The sequence below is a fragment of the Microtus pennsylvanicus genome, chromosome 6, assembly GCF_037038515.1.
Source record: "Microtus pennsylvanicus isolate mMicPen1 chromosome 6, mMicPen1.hap1, whole genome shotgun sequence".
In the NCBI taxonomy this organism is placed as follows: domain Eukaryota; kingdom Metazoa; phylum Chordata; class Mammalia; order Rodentia; family Cricetidae; genus Microtus; species Microtus pennsylvanicus.
Window position 1 is genome coordinate 55,099,915 of NC_134584.1, and position 20,862 is coordinate 55,120,776.

Genomic DNA, 20,862 nt, shown 5'->3' on the forward strand with positions numbered 1-20,862 from the left:
AACATGATAAACCTAAAAACCCAAGGGCATTTCAGAGAGGCGAGGAAACAATACCATGTTATTAATGTGTGCAGAATATGTTAATGGTTCTACTCTAAAATGTGCTTTCTCATGAGATTCCAATGGGAAAGATTTTTTTAAATAGCCTTCTGTAGCTGGAAAATGGTATAACTTACTGAGCAACCTATGAAGACAATGAGCAACAGCTCTTAGGGGGAGAGGGGGAGACCGGATTCTCTCTGGTCGTCTTTTCTCCATTGGTGGAAATGCTGGGGATTCTTCTTGCAGAATGATAGTCTTGATGCAATATTGTCCTTTTCAAAACCTTTGCTGGGGGTGCAGAATACCGCTGTGCTGGCTAGTTTTCTGTTTACTTCATACAAATTGGAGTCATCTGAGAGGAGGGAACCTCAATTAAGAAAATGCCTCAGATACACGCCTGTAGGACCTTTTCTCAATTAGTGATTGATGTGGAAGGGCCCAGGCCATTGTGGGTGGTGCCTTCCCAGAACTAAGAAAGCAGACTGGGGAAGCCATGAGGGGCAAGCCAGTAATCAACACTCCTCCATGGCCTGTTTCAGTTCCTGCTTATAGGTTCCTGCACTGTTTGAGTTCATGTCCTGATTGCCTTTAATGATGAACAGTGTGATATGAAGTGCAAACCAACTAAATGCTTTCCTCCCCAAGTTGCTTTTGGTAATGGTGTTTCATCGCAACAACAGAAACCCTAGTAAGACAACCATTGTGCTTCAGAGTCCTGTGCTTTGATGCCTAGGAGCTGAGGCTCAGCTTTTTCAGCAACCGTCTGGCTGGGTACAAGACCAGAATCCATTTTCTGTTTTGTCCTTAAGTTTCCCCTACCAGACACTTTCTAAGCAAAATGAGATGCGGGCTCCTTCTGGGCCAGGCCTCCCCCCTTTTTGAGATCTGATGCTGGAATGGAGCCAAGCACAAACTGTAAGGTTTCAGAACGTGGAAAGGACCCTTAAAATTCCGCAGTGCCGCCCCTCCTCCTGCTGCTCTGCATCTTTCTTGTAAGGGGCGCCCAAGTATAGCCCACCGCCCTGAGCTTTGGGGCTGCGGCCCGGATAGTCGGGAAAGGCGGGGTTCGGCCGGCAAGAGTTCGGAGAACCTGAGCTTGGGTACCTGTGGCTAAGCCCACTGGAGTGGAGGGTCAAAGCCTATACGTGACCCATCTAAGCTCGCAAAATAATTAAAAGAAATATCAAGCACTCTGCCCACACGTTTGGAGCCACCCTTATCACCGCAGCATCAACCTTTAAATGCATCTCCCCTAAATTACAAAAACAGAAATCACTAGCCAACTTTTAGCTAAACTCCAAACTTGGCGAGCGCGCGCAGACGCCAAGAAGGCGGGGAACTGGCGCACCACGACGGGACGGTCCCGGTCTGGCTCGGCGTCCCAGGAGGGTCATTGAAGAGGACGCAGGCGCTTTCTGAGGACCCCGGGAGGCTGAGTCACTCCCAGACAGCACCGAGGGTTTAAGCATCTATCTGGTCGCTCGCGTTCAGGAGCGAAGGGCTGCGGGCGCGAGCGGAGGCTACGAGCGCGCGCAAGCCCGCGGGGCCCCGCCCCACGCCCCCGAACCGCCTCCAAATACTCCTCCGCGCGGCCGCGCAGTCGCCTCTGGTCGCCTGTGAGGTCTGAACGCGCTGCTCCGAAGGAAGCCGGCGACCGCGGGCGCCCGGCCGCGCGGGCAGCCTCGGGACAATGGGGCCGCGGCGCTTGCTGCTCGTTGCCGCTGGCCTCAGCCTGTGCGGTCCCTTGCTGTCTTCCCGCGTCCCCATGAGCCAGCCAGGTAAGAGCTGCCGGCCGGTGCTCTAGTGGGGGGCTATCAGAAGAAGTCAGGTTGCGCCTGCTTCGCGCGGGGGTACGCCCGGCTGCAACCCTGCCTCAGTTTCCCCCAGGAGCCAAACAGGCATTTGAGCCGAGAGGTAGAGTTTCCCCAGACACATCCAGGTGGGGTGTGCCATCATCCCCTTCCCGCCCCAACACGGCCGGTGCTCCTTTGGACTCGGTTTTGGGGAGTGCAGCCCGCAGGCCACTGGGTTTTAGATCCGGAGGAGGGGCCCAGGGCTCCGGAGCAGCCTCCGCCAGCGCATTTGTTGTTATTGTGTGGCCTGTTTTGCAAGACCACCTCCAGAAAGAAAGGGTCTCGTGATCCGGTTCTTTGGTTGTGAGGTTGAACCACTCCGGCTTAAGTTTTGCTTTGTTGGAACTCTCTTTCTCGCTTGATTTGCAAGGAAGGAAGGGTGGTGTAAAAGAAAAACCCATAAGCATTAAATAAAGACAATAAAGACTGGTAGTCCCCAGCTCGGCCTAGTACCCAGGAGGTGACGGGGATATCAGGACGCAGGGGGTGTGGGGCGGGTGTCTTTGTTATCTGAACTTGTTCCTCTGGGTCGAGAAGAGGGACACCTCCTAGGAATCAGGCTCTCCTAGAAACCATCTAGTCTCGGTTTTTCTCAGTGGAAATTATCATCTGTGGCAGAGAAGTTGCCTCCAGTACATTCGTTGTTGACCGTGTGTTTTTAAGCATCCGCCTGTTTGACCAAGTAAATTCATTTGGTCAATTTATTTCATCAAATATTTTCTCTATTTCATCAAATCCTTTCTCCAAAGTAGAGGAGGCGTTGCCTGTAAAGTTCCTAATTGGAAAGTGAGGGAAAAGGTTTTGGATTTCTTCGTAGGGATAATGTGGTAGGAACCTCTAGTCGTGGCTTTCATGCTGAAGAAAATCTAGTGGGTTTTTGTTCGAGGGGTTTTTGTTATCGCTGAAAGAATGTGCACTCCCATGCTCCCAAAGACCAGGATTAAGAGGTAACAAAGAGTAGGGTGTTGCATGTTCTCTGTCCTGGCTTGAGTGATACTCCTGGGGAAAATGCAGTGCCCGAAACAGAGCCCCCAAGTTTAGCAGCAACTAGCCAGCCTGCCTGCCTGTGGGTAGCCATCCTTAATCATTTGTGGGGAGGAATGGAAAGATGCAGAGATTCGGTGTCACATAACTTTGTTACTCCCTCAGTTTTATTTTGGGACAAGCCTTTTGAAAATACAGACTTTGAGATTTGGGCAATGCCCAACCACCCCAGGCAGATCAGTGTTTCCTTAGTGGAGTCCTCATAGAGGATTTTGGGCACCTTTAGGGAGTGAAGTCAGAGGCCTCTTCTAAATTCTCTTCCTTATAGGAGGGATAGAAGAGCCCCAGCAGAAGCAGAGAGACTACTGAACAAGAGTTGGCTTATCCACACGGGGTTCTGGAGACACTTAATAGGGAAGGAAGAAAGTGGAAGAGAAGGAGACACAGAGAGGGAGGGAGTAAGGGAAGAGAGAGAGAGAGAGAGAGAGAGAGAGGGGTGTGAGCAAAGTGGCTGGGCAGAATTCTTACCCACGTTGTTGCTTCCCACCCTCTTAAACAATCTCTATGATAAGAAGAGGATTTAACCTCTTTTGCTGGTTCCAAAACCGAGGCCCGGAGAGGCTCAGTGACCTGCCATCAGGGAATGGTTATAGGAGCGGTCCGCCCACGTTGGGTGCATGCAGCAAGTGAACTCACAAATAAAATCAACCAAAAATAAATCTGCTTCTCATTACCACTGCATACCAGCAACTGTAAACGGTTCCTGTCCTGAAACACTGGCACGTCCGACACTGTCTCCCCATCCTGAATCTTCTCTTGCTGCAAGAGTATCCACAAGGCTCCCTTCAGCCTTTGCCCACCTGTCCTGGCTTTTCTCTCCGTTTTGGCATCTTTCCTGCCTTGTCACTTTGTCTCGTTGCCCTTGCCAAAGTCATGAACTTCCGTTTATCCCCATGGTGTCTGGAACAAATGTTCTACAGATATTTGTTGAAAAGCATGTAAGCGCATTAAGCAGTTTACCCCCCCGGGGCAGGTAGTTTAGGTTTGATGACTTGTATTTATTAAAGAAGGGGAGTGTTAAAGGGTGAAGGGTGATGCTTGTGAAATTTATAAGAGATAGAAGGTAAAAAAATAAATTAAAAATAAAAAGTTTGGAAATAGTTGATGGTAATTGTGGCAAAATGCATTGGGATTTCAGAGGCCAAGCCTGGTTCCTCAGCAAGAAGTGAGGGGTCCCTGTAGAAGACACACACACCCCCACCAGCATCCCTTTATACGTTCTTCACTCTATCTTCCCTCGAGACTGTATGCCTTCTCTGGCTTCTTTCCCCATGTCACCCCAGGTCTCTTGGCCTTCCCTCAGCTTCCTACGCCCCTTTAACCAGAACTGGTATCTGGATGAAGCGCCTGTGCTAGCTGCTCCTGGCTGTCTGTCCTATGGACTTGCTCTTTTCAGAGCCCAGGATTTGTTGCTGTTCAGAATATCTCTTCCCATTCTCCCCACCCCCCTTACTCTTTTCTCTTTTGTCCCTGTCAAACTGGAGCTTACCTGGGTTCTAAGCAATAATGGGGCCCCCAGAAACCTGGATTTCTAACAACCTGGGTTGTATGTAACTCTCCTCATTTGGGGCCCACGACCCTTTATCCCCTAGGGACTCCTGTCAGTCTGTCTGTGTCTTTTTGTTTGTTTCCCACACCTTATCTCCCTCCTTATATTATTTCTTTCGATTGAGATGAAATCCTCAGAACATACAGTCATCCGCCTGGAAGTCTGGTGCAGTTACGACTTCCTTTGCCTTGTTCCAGCAGCTACCATCCTGGAAGGAACCCTGGGACTCCCGTGAGAGTCAGTGCCTAGGCCTCCTTTCACCTGCCCCCTCCCACGGCCGGTTTGCCTTTTCTATTTGTGCTCTACCTCTTCTGGGGATTTCACCATCCACACGTGGCCCTGTGTATCTGGGGACAAATCCATTCACTAGGATTACTAAGTTCCCAGGGTCTGCTTCCATGGGACCCCGGTAGGAACACACTGTCATCAGGACAACATCGGGAACTGTGAGGTGCGTCAGACTCTGTGCTTTCTAAAGCCGGTCTTCTCTGGTTTGTGGCTTCTTTTATTCGGCTTTGCCCTCCCTCTTGGTAGAACTATAAAGTGAAAGGCACTCCCTGTGAGCCAGGTGATTTCCGGGATTCCTTCCGTAGGTTTGTCCTCCAACCAACCGTGACCTTGCCGTTCTCTGCCAAACCCACTGGGGTTACCAAGTTGGGGCAGGGGTATGCAAGCCTGTGCCAGCAGGCCTCAGTGATCCCCCCACACACACACACACACTCATGAACACACACACGTGTGTGCACACACACGTGTGTGCACACACACACAGTCCTAGGATAACAGTCATATATGAATGCCGCCATGGGAACTCATGCTTGGGCAACAAGCACTTTTATTCTGAGTCATCTCTCCAGGCCTGCCAGTTTTTTGAAGCAGGGTTTGCTGAGCAGCACAGGCTGGCATTAAACTCATAGTTCACCTGCCTCAGCCTCCCAAGTGCTAGAATTACAGGCATGCGTCACTATGCCCCTGGTTCTGAAATGAAGGGTTTCATCCTGCATCCTAAGGAATCCTACAAATCCTTTATAACTGTGCATGCATCGTTTGCTCTCAAAAGGAACCTCGCTGTCTTAAACTGCAGAACTAACCTGTGATTTGCGTGTAGAAACAAACCTGTGTAGCTTTAGGAAAGGACATTGGAGAATGTGTGTTCAAAGTTTGTGACAAATTGCTAATCGAGTTTCAGAGTACTACAGAAAAAGTGATTTTTTTTCTAACCAACCATAAGAATAAGAAATACATTTTGCATAAGGCATTGGAGTGTATACAAGAACATACATGACACCCGTGTTGTAACACATACAAAGCAGAGTTTCCCGAGAAGCTCTCGCCTTTACCATGCGCTATGCTTTCTCCACACAGTTCCAGTTAAAATAAAACAAAACCCAACAAACCGCCTAGGAGGGTGGAAAGATGTCTCAGTAGTTAAGAATGCACAGTGCTCCTGTAGAGCACCCAAATCACAGCTGCCTGTGACTCCAGCCCCAGGGGGATTAGATACCCCAGGCCTCCGAGGGCACCCACACTCGTGCACACACCCACCCCACATGCACACAATACACACAATTGCAACTAAAAATAAATATTGTAAAAACTTATTGGAATCCTCCAATTGAGTTTCATAGGTACTGCTCAGTTTCTACAGGAATTTAAACCTAGCATATCTGGGACAGTGACTCGTCCCTAAAGAGCAAAATCAAGGCCTTGCCAGAAGAGCCCGGCTTTCTTGGAAGGACCACTCTTGAATCTCTATCTTATCTAGGACCCATTCTTGCGGTTCAGATCCACTGATTGCAGAAGAACTGATGTAGGAAGACAGTACAGTCTTAGAGGGGCTGGGGATCCCTGACTGTGAATTGGTCTTTACATCACTGTTGAGTCTAGACAGGACAGGAACCTTGGGGATGGTGGTTGAAGGCAGAGAACAGACCAGCAGGGATGAGGAAAGTCAAAGGTTAGGGAATCCCAGTGGCTCTCAGGGAGGCCTGTGAGCATCGTCTAACCCCACCTCTGTCTCCTGCCTCCCGGCACCGTAGGTAAGAGCCTGACAGACTTGTGTGCACATCCCTGTGCCTTGGACACACCATAATGACTTCCTGTAGTTGGCCTGCCTGAAAACCCCAGGGTGTGCCAGACAGGCAGCCTCCAGGGCATTCTGCCTTGCACCCTGCCTTACTGATTTAAAGATTTGATTGGTTTGGGGAGAATGGTGTTCAGTAAGTAAGAGTACTTGCTGTTCAAACAGGAGGACCTGAGTTCGAGTCACAAGCACCCAGCCTCAGCATCCAATGACAGAAATAGGAGGATCATGAGAGTCTGGCCAGTCTGCCTGCCTAGCCAAAATGGAGAGCTGCGCGTTCATTGAGAAACCCTGTCTAAGAGCAACACCACAGAGAGCAATAGATAACGGCTCTCGATGGCCTACTCTAGGCTCTACGTGCACACACATGGTTGCCCTTACATATACATTCACATATACACCTATACACACATGCAGAGGTTGTTTTTCACTGACCATCTCTGTGGGTGTTTCTCTGCTTCCCATACATGTCTGTGAGGGCTCAGTGGTGGGACAGGGGTTGGTACCTAGCCAAAACCATGAATTCCCAAGCAACGGGAAGACTTTGTCCCCAAAATAAACATAAAACACCTGAAAAATAAAGGATAGGATGGGTCATTGTGGTCAAAGGGTATTAAGTCTTGATGTCTAGGTTCAAGTCTTGGCTCTTCCACTAGCTAGCTGTATGATTTTGAATAGTTAGCTTCTCTGTGCCTCTGTATTATCATTTATAAAATAAGGTTAGAATGCTTGTCTCACAGACATGAGGTAAAGGCAGAAGTGTCTGGTGTGGAGTGGGTATTCAACACGTGACGGTTTGTGGGTTTCTCTGCCCACATACCAATTTCTTCATGGTCTTTAAAATGTTAGTACTAGCCAGTTGTGGTGACACAGACTTCTAATCCCAGCACTCCGTAGGCACAAGTATGTAGATCTCTATTAGTTTCGGGACCGCCTGGTCTACGTAGCAAGTTCTGAGCTAGCCAATGCTACATACTGAGACCCTGTCTTAAAATAATAAATCAAATGTCATAACAAATGATTTCTTTAAATGTAAAGCCGTGTTCATAAGAACATTTAACAACTTTCCCCTCCCTCAGAACTAAGACAAAAGAAAAACAGAAACAACAATACTTCTGTTTAGGGCTGGAGAGATGGCTCAGCAGTTAAGAGCATGTCCTGCTCTCGCAGAGGACAGCTTTGACCCTCAGTATCCATGTCAGGTGACCCACAAGTAGGTCGAGGGAAGGCACCCTCTCGTTCACCTACGCACACACACACAAACACACAAGACACGTGCACACATGTATGCTCACACATAATTTTTAAAAGTTTTTATTGGCTTTTCGAGACAGGGTTTCTCTGTGTAACAGTCCTGGCTGTCCTAGAACTCACTTTGTAGACCAGACTGGCCTCGAACTCACAGAGATCTGACTGCTTCTGCCTCCCTCCTGAGTGCCAGGATTAAAGGTGTGCACCACCACCACCCAGCTACCTAACTTCATTCTTAAATGCAGGATGTGAGGATGATCTGTCCGAGAGGAATCCATTAGCCTGAGCCTCACCGCAGCTGATTTATTGGCTCTGGATGGCTAGGCAAGTGTCCCCCCCTCCCACCGCTGTGTGTGTCCCCCCAAGACTGTCTCCCTGCAGGACCTTATGTGAAGGAAGAGGACTGCTATCTGAGTAGCAGCACTTCCTGACGAACCTCCAAACAGTTCTCAAGATCTGTCCTTAAATATATTACTTCATTATTAAATAGAGATATAAATTTTACACGTATTTTAAATACACATCCTTAAATCCACACACAGCCCTAGATAATCAGACTCCTTTCCCCATAAATGAGGCATCATCAGAAGAAAGTAACGAACCATTTCTTTTTTCTTTTTTTGATTTTTCAACACAGGGTTTCTCTGTGTATCTCTGGCTATCCTGCTGGAACTTACTCTGTAGACCAGGCTGGCCTCGAACTTACAAAGATCCACCTGCCTCTGCCTCCCTGAGTGCTGGGATTAAGGGAGTGCTACCACTGACCTTCTGTGCACACAATTTCTTAATATCACCCACTATGCGAAGTATCCAGACTTCCCTGGTTGTCTGTAAATGCCTGTTGGTACTATGTGCAGATCAGAATGGAAGAACCTCACTGCTGACTTACCTCTGTGCCTTCCGTCTTTCATTTACAACTGCTCCTCACCTCCTTCAGTCCTGGGGACCAAACTGAGGGACCTCATAACCCTACCCCTTCTAATTGCTGTTTGTCAAGGAAGCTGGCAGTCTGTCCTGAGGGCTTCCTTACATCTGCGCCTGATTGGCTACGGTTGAGCAGGCTCCTCTCACACAGACATCTGCATCATCTCCATCATCCATTTATTTGATGAGCAAAGCCATCTTTGGGAGGCCACAGGGTTTTGACCCGATGCTAATAATACTCAGAGGTTTTCAAGGTCGCGTTGTACACTTCCTGCTCCAGATGAAGGAGGGCATTTCTCTAGGGGGCCTGGCTCCTGCCATCGGAGACTGGGGTTTGTTTGAGTTGAAGGGAGTGGAGCATTCTAGAGAGGCTGCGGTGTTTTACTTAACAGTCTGTTTCTGCCATGCGTTTTTCTTCTAGCCTTCTCCTCCCCCGTCATTCCATGTGGCCTGTGAAATGCAGGCCACAGTTGACCTGCCCTCGTGGGAATCTGGACAACATCCTGAGACTTCAGCATAGCACGTGAACCCTGGAGCAGAACACTGAAATCCCAGGATTAAGGGGACAGTGAAAGAGTGTCTAGTCACCAGCTGCTTCCAGCCAGATCTCAGCAGAGTCAAAAGAGCCATTGCCTGACACTAATTTCAGGTCTCTAAGTTAGTCTGTGTTTAAGCTAGCAATATGTTGTGTTCAATCTCAAAACCAAAGCCCAGAGTAAACAATGGAGGGTTAGGAGTTCAAGGCTAACCTCAGCTAATAGTGAGTTCAGGACCTGCCTAGGTTACGTGAGTGCTTGCCTCAAAACCATAAAAATAATGCCAGAACCAATCAGGGACTCCAGAGGGACCTTCATTAAGTAAAACTTACCAAGACATATAAGAACCAATTTTGGACGTGTGCTGCTTTCTCTGTGAAACCAGAATTTAGCTTTTCCTTAGCAGCAAAAAGCTGGGTGATTCAGAAGAGCTTTGGCCAGCTCATAGACACTTCTTCCCCTTTGGCCTCTGAGACGTGTAGGAAAATCGAAGTAAGCAAACTGAAATACCAGTGTGAGGGTCTTGAGCGTGTCCGAAGAATCTAGCCACTAGGCCTGGGTTGTGTTACAGTGACGCTGATATGCACTTTCTCTGGCATTCTCTAATTTCGTAAAACCTAGCATATCAAATCTGAAGTGGGAAGAAAGGGCGACCGGCCATGATGTTTAGTCAAGGGATTATGCATTCTTCCCCGTTCCAGACTGTAAATACCGTGTGTCTCCTGAGGTATAGTTTACATCTCCTGTGATAAGTAACCAGGCTGCAGACAAAGGACATGCCGGGAAGGGCACAATATCAGCAGAGCTACTAAGCCCAGAGACGGTTTTGTTTTCAGACCAAGGGACAGCATTCTACCCTCTCAGATGAGTGATTTCAAGCTGTGTCCCTCTTCCAGTGCCATGTGGGTTCCTACGGTGTGTGTGGGGGGGGGGCACGTTTGAATGCACCCGCTTCCCCTCCGTGTGCCCATGCTCAGCCGTGGGACTGCCGAATCACAGGGTGATTCTAGTCTTAGCTTTTGTAAGAAGTTCTGTGCCATCTTCCTACATAGCTATGCTTCCCACTCTGGCGGGTGTCCAGGGGTCCCACCATCTCCAGGTTCTCGCCGACACTTGTTATCATTCAGTCTTCATGAGAGTCATTCTAACAAATGTGAAGTGATAACTCAGAGTGGTTTAAGTGACAATTAGCAAGGCTAAGCATTTTATTACATACCTTTCAGGCATTTTTGTATTATCTTTGGAGAAATGCCTTATTTAGTTTCTGTGACATTTTTTTAAAACAACTTGTTTTCCTGCTAACAAGGGACTGAGTTCCTTATATGCTTTGGACAGGGATCCCTTATCAGTCAGGGCGTGCAGTTTGCAGTATTGTCTCTCTTCTGTAAGGTATCTCTCACTGATGGCACCTTCGCTGTATGGGGCCTTTGTTTTCAGCCCACTCTGTCTGTCTGCTTTCGTTGCCCTCGCCTTTGGCTCAGATCCACGAAGCTTTCACTCTGATTTCTTATCAGAGTTGCATAGTCTCAGGTATTTGATTTGAGTCTTTAGTCCAGTTTGAGTTAGCTTTTCTGTATGGGGATAAGGGGAAAGGGGTTTTTATTTTATTCATATTTTATATGTATGGGTGTTTTGCCTGCGTGTATATCTGTGTACTAATGTGCACAGTGCCTTTGGAAGCCAGAAGAGGACATTGGGTTGCCTGGAACTAGAGCTAAAGATGGTTGTAAGCCACCTTGCAGGTGCTGAGAATCGAACCCCCTGGAAGAGCAGCCCGTGTTCTTAAAGGTTGAGTTGTTGCTTCAGCCTGATTTTATTTTTTTTTTCCCAAAGATTAGGTTAGAGAACCTTCCAGTTCCTTTTGTTCATTGCATTTCCCCCTTCTTTTTTGGTATATCTGAAACAAGGTCTTATTCTGCAGCTGGGATGATTCATAGCAGCCCAAGTTGGCACAAGATTCTCAGTTCTCCTGGTGCAGTCTCCCAAGGGCTGGCATTGCGTGTATCTGCTAGTGTGCCCAGCTGCCTATTTTTTTATAATTATTATTATTGGTGCATGGAATTAAACCCTGGGCCTTCTACATGCTAGGCAAATTTTCTGTCCCTGAGCTGGAAGCCCAGCCCCCTCAGTTCTTGTTAAATTGAATTGTTTGAGATAGTATTCTAGACCTTGTCCTCTGAAGACTCTGGATTCCATTACCTTCCTTCACAGAGCATTCTCAGTGGTCAGTTAACTTAAGCATCATTCCAATCTGTTGTTGTTTTGGTTTTCTCGAGACACAGGGTCTTACTGTGTACCCATGCCTATCCTATAATTCACCAAGTAGACCACACTGGCCATGAACTCAGAGATTCACGCGTCTCTGCTTTCTGGGTACTGGGATTAAAGGCTTGCACCACCACTGCCTTTTTTTTTTCTCTTAAGACAGGGTCTGCTCTATAATGCAGGTTAGCCTTGGCCTCACGGTCTTCTACCCTAAGCCTTCTAAGCCCTGGGGTTGTAGGTGGACACTACTCCCATTTTGGGTTTTTTCTTGGTGGTGGCTTGCGAGTTTTGTTTTCGGTTTATCTTTTTTTTTTTTTTTTTTGATTTTTCGAGACAGGGTTTCTCCGTAGCTTTTGGTTCCTGTCCTGGAACTAGCTCTGTAGACCAGGCTGGTCTCGAACTCACAGAGATCCGCCTGCCTCTGCCTCCCGAGTGCTGGGATTAAAGGCGCGCGCCACCACCGCCAGGCCTTTTCTGTTTATCTTTAGCATAGATTGTTTGTATCTACCTTATGAGCATGACCCAAGTGTTGACCAAAACATTGAGCAGAGGCTTGGTGTGGTGGTACATGCCTTTAGTCCCAGTGCTTGGGAGGCAGAGGCAGGTAGATTTCTATGAGCTTGGGACCAGTCTGGTCTATATAGCAAGTTCCAAACCAGCCAAAGCTAAAAAATGTGACCCTGTCTCAAAAAAAAAGTTTAGAGCAGAATTTGCACTGGAATTTGGACTCCTTATCTAAGACTTTCCTTCCTGAAATTCTTTCCTAGTGATTGTGGAACTTGTGACCAACCAGCTACGCAATATGACCTCCTTCTTTGAATTTATTTGCTAGGGGTTAGGGGTTGCAGTAAACTTTGAAGACTAAGTGAGAAAGCCCGGAGGGTCAGAGAAAGCATGCTTAGACTTTTGACTGGTATCCAAGAGAGAGAGAGAGGGGGAGAGAGAGAGAAAGAGAGAGAGAGAGAGAGAGAGAGAGAGAGAGAGAGAGAGAGAGAGAGAGAGAGAAGGAAAAGTTACAATTTGAGTGAGAACTCAGAAAAGTGGGGAGCTTCAATGCTGCTGCTGCACAGCAGAGCTCTGGAAGTGGCTGCACCCCTGCACAGCAGAGCTCTGGAAGTGGCTGCACCCCTGCACAGCAGAGCTCTGGAAGTGGCTGCACCCCTGCACAGCAGAGCTCTGGAAGTGGCTGCACCCCTGCACAGCAGAGCTCTGGAAGTGGCTGCACCCCTGCACAGCGGAGCTCTAATGCTTGCACCACTGCACAGTAGGGCATTAGCCATCAGGGATGGTTTCTGGGAAGGGTACGTACAGCATCTCACTAAAGAGATAATAATTCCTCCCATCTCCTTAGCATGTCTTTCAGCTTTCCTGGGTAATGGCCTCCTGAACTATCTGGTGATTGACAGGCCCAGATGGATTGACTCTTCAGGGAGGAGACGATAGTAGATCATCTTCTCATCTTAGGACCAGATCAGGATGTTATCTCCACTCGGGGCCAGAGGGAGAACTCAAATTCCATTATTTTTTACCAGGAAACAGTAGCTTTCCCTTAATGGACTTCAGCAAACCCCTGACACCTATACCTTTTTATATAGTGTTTTAAATCTTGGAGTTGAAGGAGGCCAATTGGGAAGTTTCCCTTTCTAGTGTTAGCCAGGAGAAAGGAGATGGGGGTCCATTCTAGATGACTTCCAAGGTGACTAATTCCTACCTTAGATACCTGACATTCCCCCTCTCAAGATTTAAGATCACTTAGGAGATGGGCTAGGAATGGGACTTACAAGGGTTTAGGATCTCCACCCGTGATGACTCTCAGGCCTTGTAAGGCGATAAGGGAGCTCGGCTAGACGGTGTTGGGCCACGTGAGTACTGACGGGCGGTGAAAGAGAGGAGATGAAATTAGGACAGCAGTTCCGTGCACAAGATCCAGAGATTGATTAGATCACTGCCAGGATTATAATAGATGAAACCCATTTCCACCATACAAACCTAGATCAGTTCCAAAACACTTCACCAGGAGCAATCAGTGGTGGTGCCTTGGACTGGAGGTTCAGTCACACTTCCATGTACAGCTTCTAGGTGTCTGTGTAAAAGGAAAAAGATAGCAAGAATCCACATGGGGACAGATGCCCTGAACCCTTCTGGCCTATGTGGCCAAGGACAAAACTTGACCATAGAACTAAGAACATTTCCAGCTCTGAGAATTTCCTACCTGCCGACTGCACAGCTCTTCCGAAGGTGCACAGCACTTCCGACAATGCACACCGAAGTGCCTTCCCTACTGTGTATGCAGCACTCCCCTAAGTGCCTGTGAGCCTTCGGGGATCCAAGCTGTTTCCCTTCTCCACCCCGGCTAGCCTCTGGCAGATTCTCCAGCAGACACCAGCCATGAACCCTCTCAGCTTATTTAATCCTGACATCATCTACCTGGGCGTAAAATCAGAGCTCTAGGTTTAAAGGCTCCATTATCTGAGGTCTGTCTCAAACCTCAGGTCCCTGAGCCTGGACCTCCAGAACTCCGACCAAACAGGCTGTATGTTAGGTGTTCCCATGACTTCTGCTCAGATTGTATAATCCGCTAGGGCAGCTAGCTCAAGGAACCCAGAGGAAGACTTCACCCATTCTTCCCATTGATCATAAATGATACTACAGAAGATGCTAATGAATGACCAGGTGGGGAAAATACACAGGGTGAGATGGGCAGAAGGGCAGGAGCTCCCCTGCCCACCCTCTGGCCATGCTTTGGGCTTTCACGTGACCATCCTTGGTCCTGAAGCTGTGTAGAGACCACTAACCAGCAGTCAGCTCATTCGCATACAAAGGTATTCTTATCCTGGAGATTCCGAGAAGCTCAGCTCATTTAAGTCAGGAATTGGGACAGAGAGCAAGTACTCTTTCCAGGTTATCACAGACACTGGCATCAGGTCTCTCTCAAACTAAAAATCATTGGGGAGGGGAAAACCCAACACCATCCTTTCCTCCAAGACCCACCCTTCCTACCTGTTCTGTTTTCTGTCCTGTGATCTTGAGTACCTTCAGGGCATTGATGGGGCGTCCAGCGGAGCCTTAGTTTTAGTCTAAGATTTTTCCCTGCAGGACCCTACAGTTGTGCAGAAGCAGAACTCACTACTACGTTACATTGTACATCTCAGAAAGTGTGTTTTCAAGAAAGTTCTTGTTGTGGAATGTTCCTTTACTGTGTTACTGTGGCCACTAGAGCTGAAAGGCCATTAGCTAGCCAGAAAGAGGTTAGGCGGGACTTCTGGGGACAGAGCCCTGGGAAAAACAAAGGACGAGTTGCCTGCCCAAGGCAGAGGGAGCAAGACAAGCAGGAGGAGATGTAAAAGCCACAAGTCATGTGGCAACACGTTGGTGAATAGAAATGGGTTGATTTAAGTTCTAAGAGCTAGCGGGACAAGCCTAAGCTATAGGCCAAGCTTCTATAATTAATAATAAGTTTCCGTGTCATTTTTTGGAGCTGGTGGCCCAAAGAAAAACCCATCCACAGGTTCCACTAAAGAAAACAGAACCAAGTCTGAGATTTTCCTGCACTTGTCCAGTTTTAAGGTTTAACTCGTGCAACTTCCCTGAGAGGCACAAACAACCTCGAGCACAGAGACCTCGTCCCGTTCCTCTGTGGTTCTTGTTCGCACTTCTCAGTTCCCTGGCACCCAGCAGATGTAGGATTTTAGCAAAACTCTTCGCAAGGAAAAGCTGCTGTCTGGCTGGTGTCGTCACTTTTCTCTGTCATTTCAAGTGGATAATTTTTATGGGTGACTGGGCTAAGGAGGTGTATATAGCTGAGCTTTTATTTTGACATCTGGTTAATCCACCAAAGAGTCTGGTTGGCCAGGTATGCACCTTGAGGCATATAGCGTTCTAGAAGAAGGTCATGGCCTGGTGCAAGTGGCCAAGGATGTCTGCTGCTAGATGGACCTACTGGGCAAGGAAGCAAGGTGACGGGGTGTCACTGGGTGACAGGTGCCTCCTGGCTGTGTGAAGTAACCTGAGGGCCTGTGGACCTAGACAGGAAAGACATTAAGGACATCTGTTTATAAACAAACGAAGATAGAGGGAAACTACTGCCATGTGGACCTCAGTCATTGATTTGGGGAGCCCTGAGCCCTACTCTGAATGACCCCCATTCTGTGGCCTATAGGAATTTCTCTCTGCTTTCTATGTGGATTTTTGCTTTGGGAGAGGTGGATTTCTCTGGATGGCCCAAACTAGCTGGGAAAGGAAAGAGAAGCCATAGAAGTTGGAAGTGAGCTGTATGTTTAGATGGTGAAGTTTACAACAGGGAAGAAAGCACCTATCGAGGGCTGGCAGAAGGGCTCAGTGGTGAGGGCAATGGACACCAAGCCTGACCACCAGCGGTCAGTCCCCTGGGTCCACACGGCAGGAGAGAAGCAGGCTCCCCCTTCATATGTGGCATTGCCCGCTCTCTCCCACCACACCAAGCAAATCAATAAAACGTTAGGGGGAAAAGCACCATTTGCTCTTCCATGACAAGTGAGGTCTGCAAGGTAGATAGATCTCTGAGTGATTGCTGTTCACCTTTGTCCTCTGGGGGAGCAGGGTATTAGGAGTTAGCTTGTATCCAAACAGAATGTTGCACCATACTCTAAGATAGAAGAATATTCCCTAACAAAGTCCGTAGTCCATCTGCGCATGACCTGAACCTGGCCACCTGCTCCCTGGAGAAAACTACAAAGCCAGCCAGAGTCCGCTCACTTTTTCCACGTTTTCTTTTTTCAGAACCCGAGATGACAGATGTCACTTTGAACCCCCGCTCCTTTTTCCTCAGGAATCCCAGCGAAAATGCCTTTGAACTGGTCCCCCTGGGGGATGAGGAGGAGAAAAATGAAAGTGCCTCGCCCGAGGGCAGGGCAATCTACCTAAATAAAAGCCGCTCTCCTCCCACAGCACCTGCTCCCTTCATCTCGGAAGATGCCTCGGGATATCTGACCAGCCCCTGGCTGACACTCTTCATCCCCTCCGTTTACACGGTTGTGTTCGTCGTCAGCCTGCCTCTGAACATCCTGGCCATAGCAGTGTTCGTCCTGAAGATGCAGGTCAAGAAGCCGGCCGTGGTATACATGCTGCACCTGGCCATGGCTGACGTGCTGTTCGTGTCCGTGCTCCCCTTGAAGATCAGCTACTACTTTTCCGGCAGCGATTGGCAGTTCGGGTCGGGCATGTGTCGCTTCGCCACCGCTGCGTTCTACTGTAACATGTATGCCTCCATCATGCTCATGACGGTCATAAGCATTGACCGCTTCCTGGCGGTCGTGTACCCCATCCAGTCCCTGTCCTGGCGCACCCTGGGCCGAGCTAACTTCACTTGCCTGGTCATCTGGGTGATGGCCATCATGGGGGTGGTGCCTCTCCTCCTCAAGGAGCAGACCACCAAGGTTCCGGGGCTCAACATCACCACCTGCCACGACGTCCTCAATGAGACGCTGCTGCAAGGCTTTTACTCCTACTACTTCTCAGCCTTCTCCGCTGTTTTCTTTCTGGTACCACTGATCATTTCCACCGTCTGCTACATGTCCATCATCCGGTGTCTCAGCTCCTCTGCAGTGGCCACTCGGAGCAAGAAGTCACGGGCTTTGTTCCTGTCCGCCGCTGTGTTCTGCATCTTCATCGTCTGCTTTGGACCCACCAACATCCTCCTGACCGTGCACTACACGCTCCTCTCTGACAGCCCTGCCACGGAGACGGCCTACTTTGCTTACCTCCTCTGTGTCTGTGTGAGCAGTGTGAGCTGCTGCATCGATCCCTTGATTTACTACTACGCCTCCTCCGAGTGCCAGAGGCACCTCTATGGCATCTTGTGCTGCAAAGACAGCTCCGATGCCAACAGCTACAACAGCACCGGCCAGCTGATGCCAAGCAAAATGGATACCTGCTCTAGCCACCTGAACAACAGCATATACAAAAAACTGCTAGCTTAGGGGAGAAAGAGTGCTGGAAGGTTACACAGAAAGGGCTGGAAAAGTGGACAGCCCGGGGGTCCTGTTAGTCTCTGGCAAGCACTGTATTTACTTCACCACCTAGAACAACCAATGTCTGATCTGCATGCCTACTTCCTGCAAGTGCTATCAAGCGTAGTTACCAGAAAGGTAATGGGGACAAAAGATGTCCAGCGTTGCCAGTGCTGCGATAGTAACCAACTGTCCCTTCTCATATATCTAGGTGACCTGAATATATAGGCGGTATGCACATGCGTATTTGCAATGCAGTGTGGAATCGGCGCTTTGACACGTTTCTCGTTTATTGCCTAGCGGTTACTATGGAAATAATCTGATTCTCTGACTTACTAAACAAAGTCTGGTTTGGTGGATGTTAGCACTGAACAGCTAAAGGTGTCCAGTGATAGGGAAGGAGTTCCTAGTTCAGACATAACACAGCTTTTACATATATATATTTCCAATTATTTGATGGTAATGTTTAAGCAATAGAAGGATGAAACAGTATTATCTGTGTAGGGGAAGATCTAGTGCTTCTCATCTTGAATACACCATAGTCGAATAATTACCAAAGCAGTTGGAAAGTCCATTTTGATATGGGTAGCATTTTTGTAATTTACACACTGAATCCATGGACCAGGATTGAGCATGAGACCCACCAGGATCATAAGAAACCTTTCAGAGCAGCCAACCCCAGGAACTAGGCACAGCCTCCTCCATGAGATCCTCTGAACAGCTGATACCCATTCAGCTGTGCCTCCCAGCAAGCAGATAGGGACCACCTGGCCCACTCCTTGCTCAAGGCTTCCCATCAGCTGTGAACTGACCATATCTGTTAGAAACTGAGCAGCTAGGATAAGACATCTTAGGAGGGAAATAACTACGAGAGTCATCTGCGCATCTGAGGAGCAGAGAAAGGTGTGTTTATATCCAGTAGCTGTCGTGCAAGGCTGGCTCTTGCACAGACACACCCACGTGCCCTGGGCACTCTGATGGGAACTGGGGCTGCAGACTGACTGACAGCCAGACATTAGCTGAGTCCTGCCTTTGCTCAAGCAAAGCAGATAGCTGACGTGTGGTCAATGTGATGTAAGCACTGCAGATACACCGTTGTACAGAGAAGTATGCTCAGCCAGACACCACCAGGTGTATTTCACAAAAGCAAGGCCTAACAGCTAAACAGCTTTGAAGATCTGAGTTTCCACTTTCAGTAGCTATAGATTAGGATACAATCACAGCTTAAGATGTATATTTTTAAGAAATAAGCCCTTCAGTCAACAATAACTAGACACTATTTATTTACAAATGTTTTTTTTATTAGAAATTACTCAAATAAGCCAGGCATTGTGACATACATCTTTAATCCCAGCATTTGGGAGGCAGAGGTAGGCAGATCTCTGAGTTCGAGGCCAACCTGGTTTACATGATGACTTCCAGGCTACATTGTGAGTCCTCCGCTCAAAACAATAACGATATCAAAATGAAACAAAAAAAAAAAAAAACAAAAAGCCCACATTTTTAAAAAGCAAGAAAACACAAAAAATTTACTCATAAGGTCAGTCTGTTTTTTTAAAAAGTGGAAGAAAATGAAATTAAGACTGAAATGTAAGAAAATTATCCTGTATTTTTCTTGAGTTAATTAAATTATTTTAAAAGCATTTTTTAATGTCACAGTGACTAATAAGTATATAAAATCCTCAAGGCTTTGACAAAGTAATTTGAAAATTAATTTGAAATATAAACTTTTTCTGATTTAAGAACTATGTTGGCATTTTAAACAAATAAAAGGGAGTAGAAGGACTAAGTTTATTTAAGAGAACGAAGTATTTCCAGGTATTGTAGACTAGCTTCCATGCAAGCCCTGCAGTTGTACTGTTAACTCAGTTACTGTCCTGACTATCTAGATCACTGACTCACTGTCTGGGCTCTGTCTGTGACTTACAAAACTATTATTCCTGTCCTTGTGAACTTTGATGTCACTGTTTCGTGTTCACTCTTTTTTAAAGGATTACATAACATATTAATAAACCTGATAACGTGCTTGGTATCTGTCTGGAATAGATTATTGTTGTGGGACCTGGTGGGCGAGCACAACAAAACACTCTTTAGTGAATAGGTAAGTGTATTATGGTGGCGGAGCTAGGGTTTCAGGGTGAGCAGGGGATTGGGGAAGCTCCCCAGAGGCTAGAGGTTAGGGAGAGCCCTAACCATTCAGAAGCAGGGCACAGGCAATAATGCGCTAATCCCCTCTACATGACCTCCAACCCCTTGCTGGTGCTTCCCATTTGCATGCTGTGTGTGTGTGTGTGTGTGTGTGTGTGTGTGTGTGTGTGTGTGTGTATGTGTGTGTTAAGCCAAATCGCCAAATCATCATGCCATTTCCATACCTGTATACAGGGTGCCTTGATCATATCTGCACCCACAGTCTCCCTTACCCCTTCCCTCCCTTGCCCTCTGACTGCTCCACGGCCATTCCCCTTTTACTGTCAGGTCCTTTCCCCTGGAAAAAAGACCACCCCTGAGCTCAGCCAACTGCCAACAGCGCCAGGTGATACCCCTCACAGACAGCTTCTCTGGGCATGGAGAAGGGCTCTGGGGAACTAGCAGGGGAGTGGGGAGGGGAACTCAGCATGGTCTTTGCAAAGATTCATTGGATGGTTATCTTCCTATTTTTTAATCCTCTTTTTGGAACTTTGATGATTCTAATGTTGAAAACACATTGGGTTCCTCACTTGCTATGAGCACTAAGAAGCATTCCTCGGGGAAAATTCAAAGAGGTGCTCAACCCTGAAAATTGAAAATCAATGAAAAGTCTTCAGTACAGTGTTTCTGGATTCACAGTCGATTTTTAAAAATAATGCTTCATCTAAACAAGCATTGTGTTAGCACAGAGAATTGTCGACATGAATTTTCTAAGGTCATAAATGCAGAAAACAGACCATGTGGTAGTCTCAAATCAAGACCTCTGCATTAGGACCCTGCCTTTAACCACAAAGTTTGCAATCACAAACGTTGCTGCTATAACTTTCCAAAATATATTTGAGCCCAAATAACACTCTTGAATTTTTTTTTTTTTTTTGGTTTTTCGAGACAGGGTTTCTCTGAACACTCTTGAATTTTATCAACATAAAATGTATTTTCCACCACCAAGTCAAAAATAACACTTATTTTTGAGGAAATGGAACATCCAGTTGGCTTTTGAATACGTAGTTGGAAATTTTTATGTTGTGCTTCATTTGAAGAAATTAGGGAAGCGGCATGTCCTTGAAGAAGCCATGTGTTTCAGAAACCAGTGGAAAGAAAGCATCAAGCATGCTTTGTATGCCAGCTGTTTCCGTTCTGA

General features: G+C 47.5%; 1 protein-coding gene across 1 annotated transcript; it reads left to right on the forward strand.

Moving 5' to 3' along the window:
* The first annotated feature begins 1,640 nt into the window (after nt 1-1,640).
* On the forward strand, nt 1,641-19,566 carry F2r (coagulation factor II thrombin receptor). The gene is made up of 2 exons (XM_075976276.1): nt 1,641-1,820; nt 16,306-19,566. Exons 1-2 carry the CDS (start codon nt 1,733-1,735, stop codon nt 17,502-17,504), a joined length of 1,287 nt encoding a protein of 428 aa, XP_075832391.1. The 5' UTR covers nt 1,641-1,732; the 3' UTR covers nt 17,505-19,566.
* Nucleotides 19,567-20,862: the final 1,296 nt, after the last annotated feature.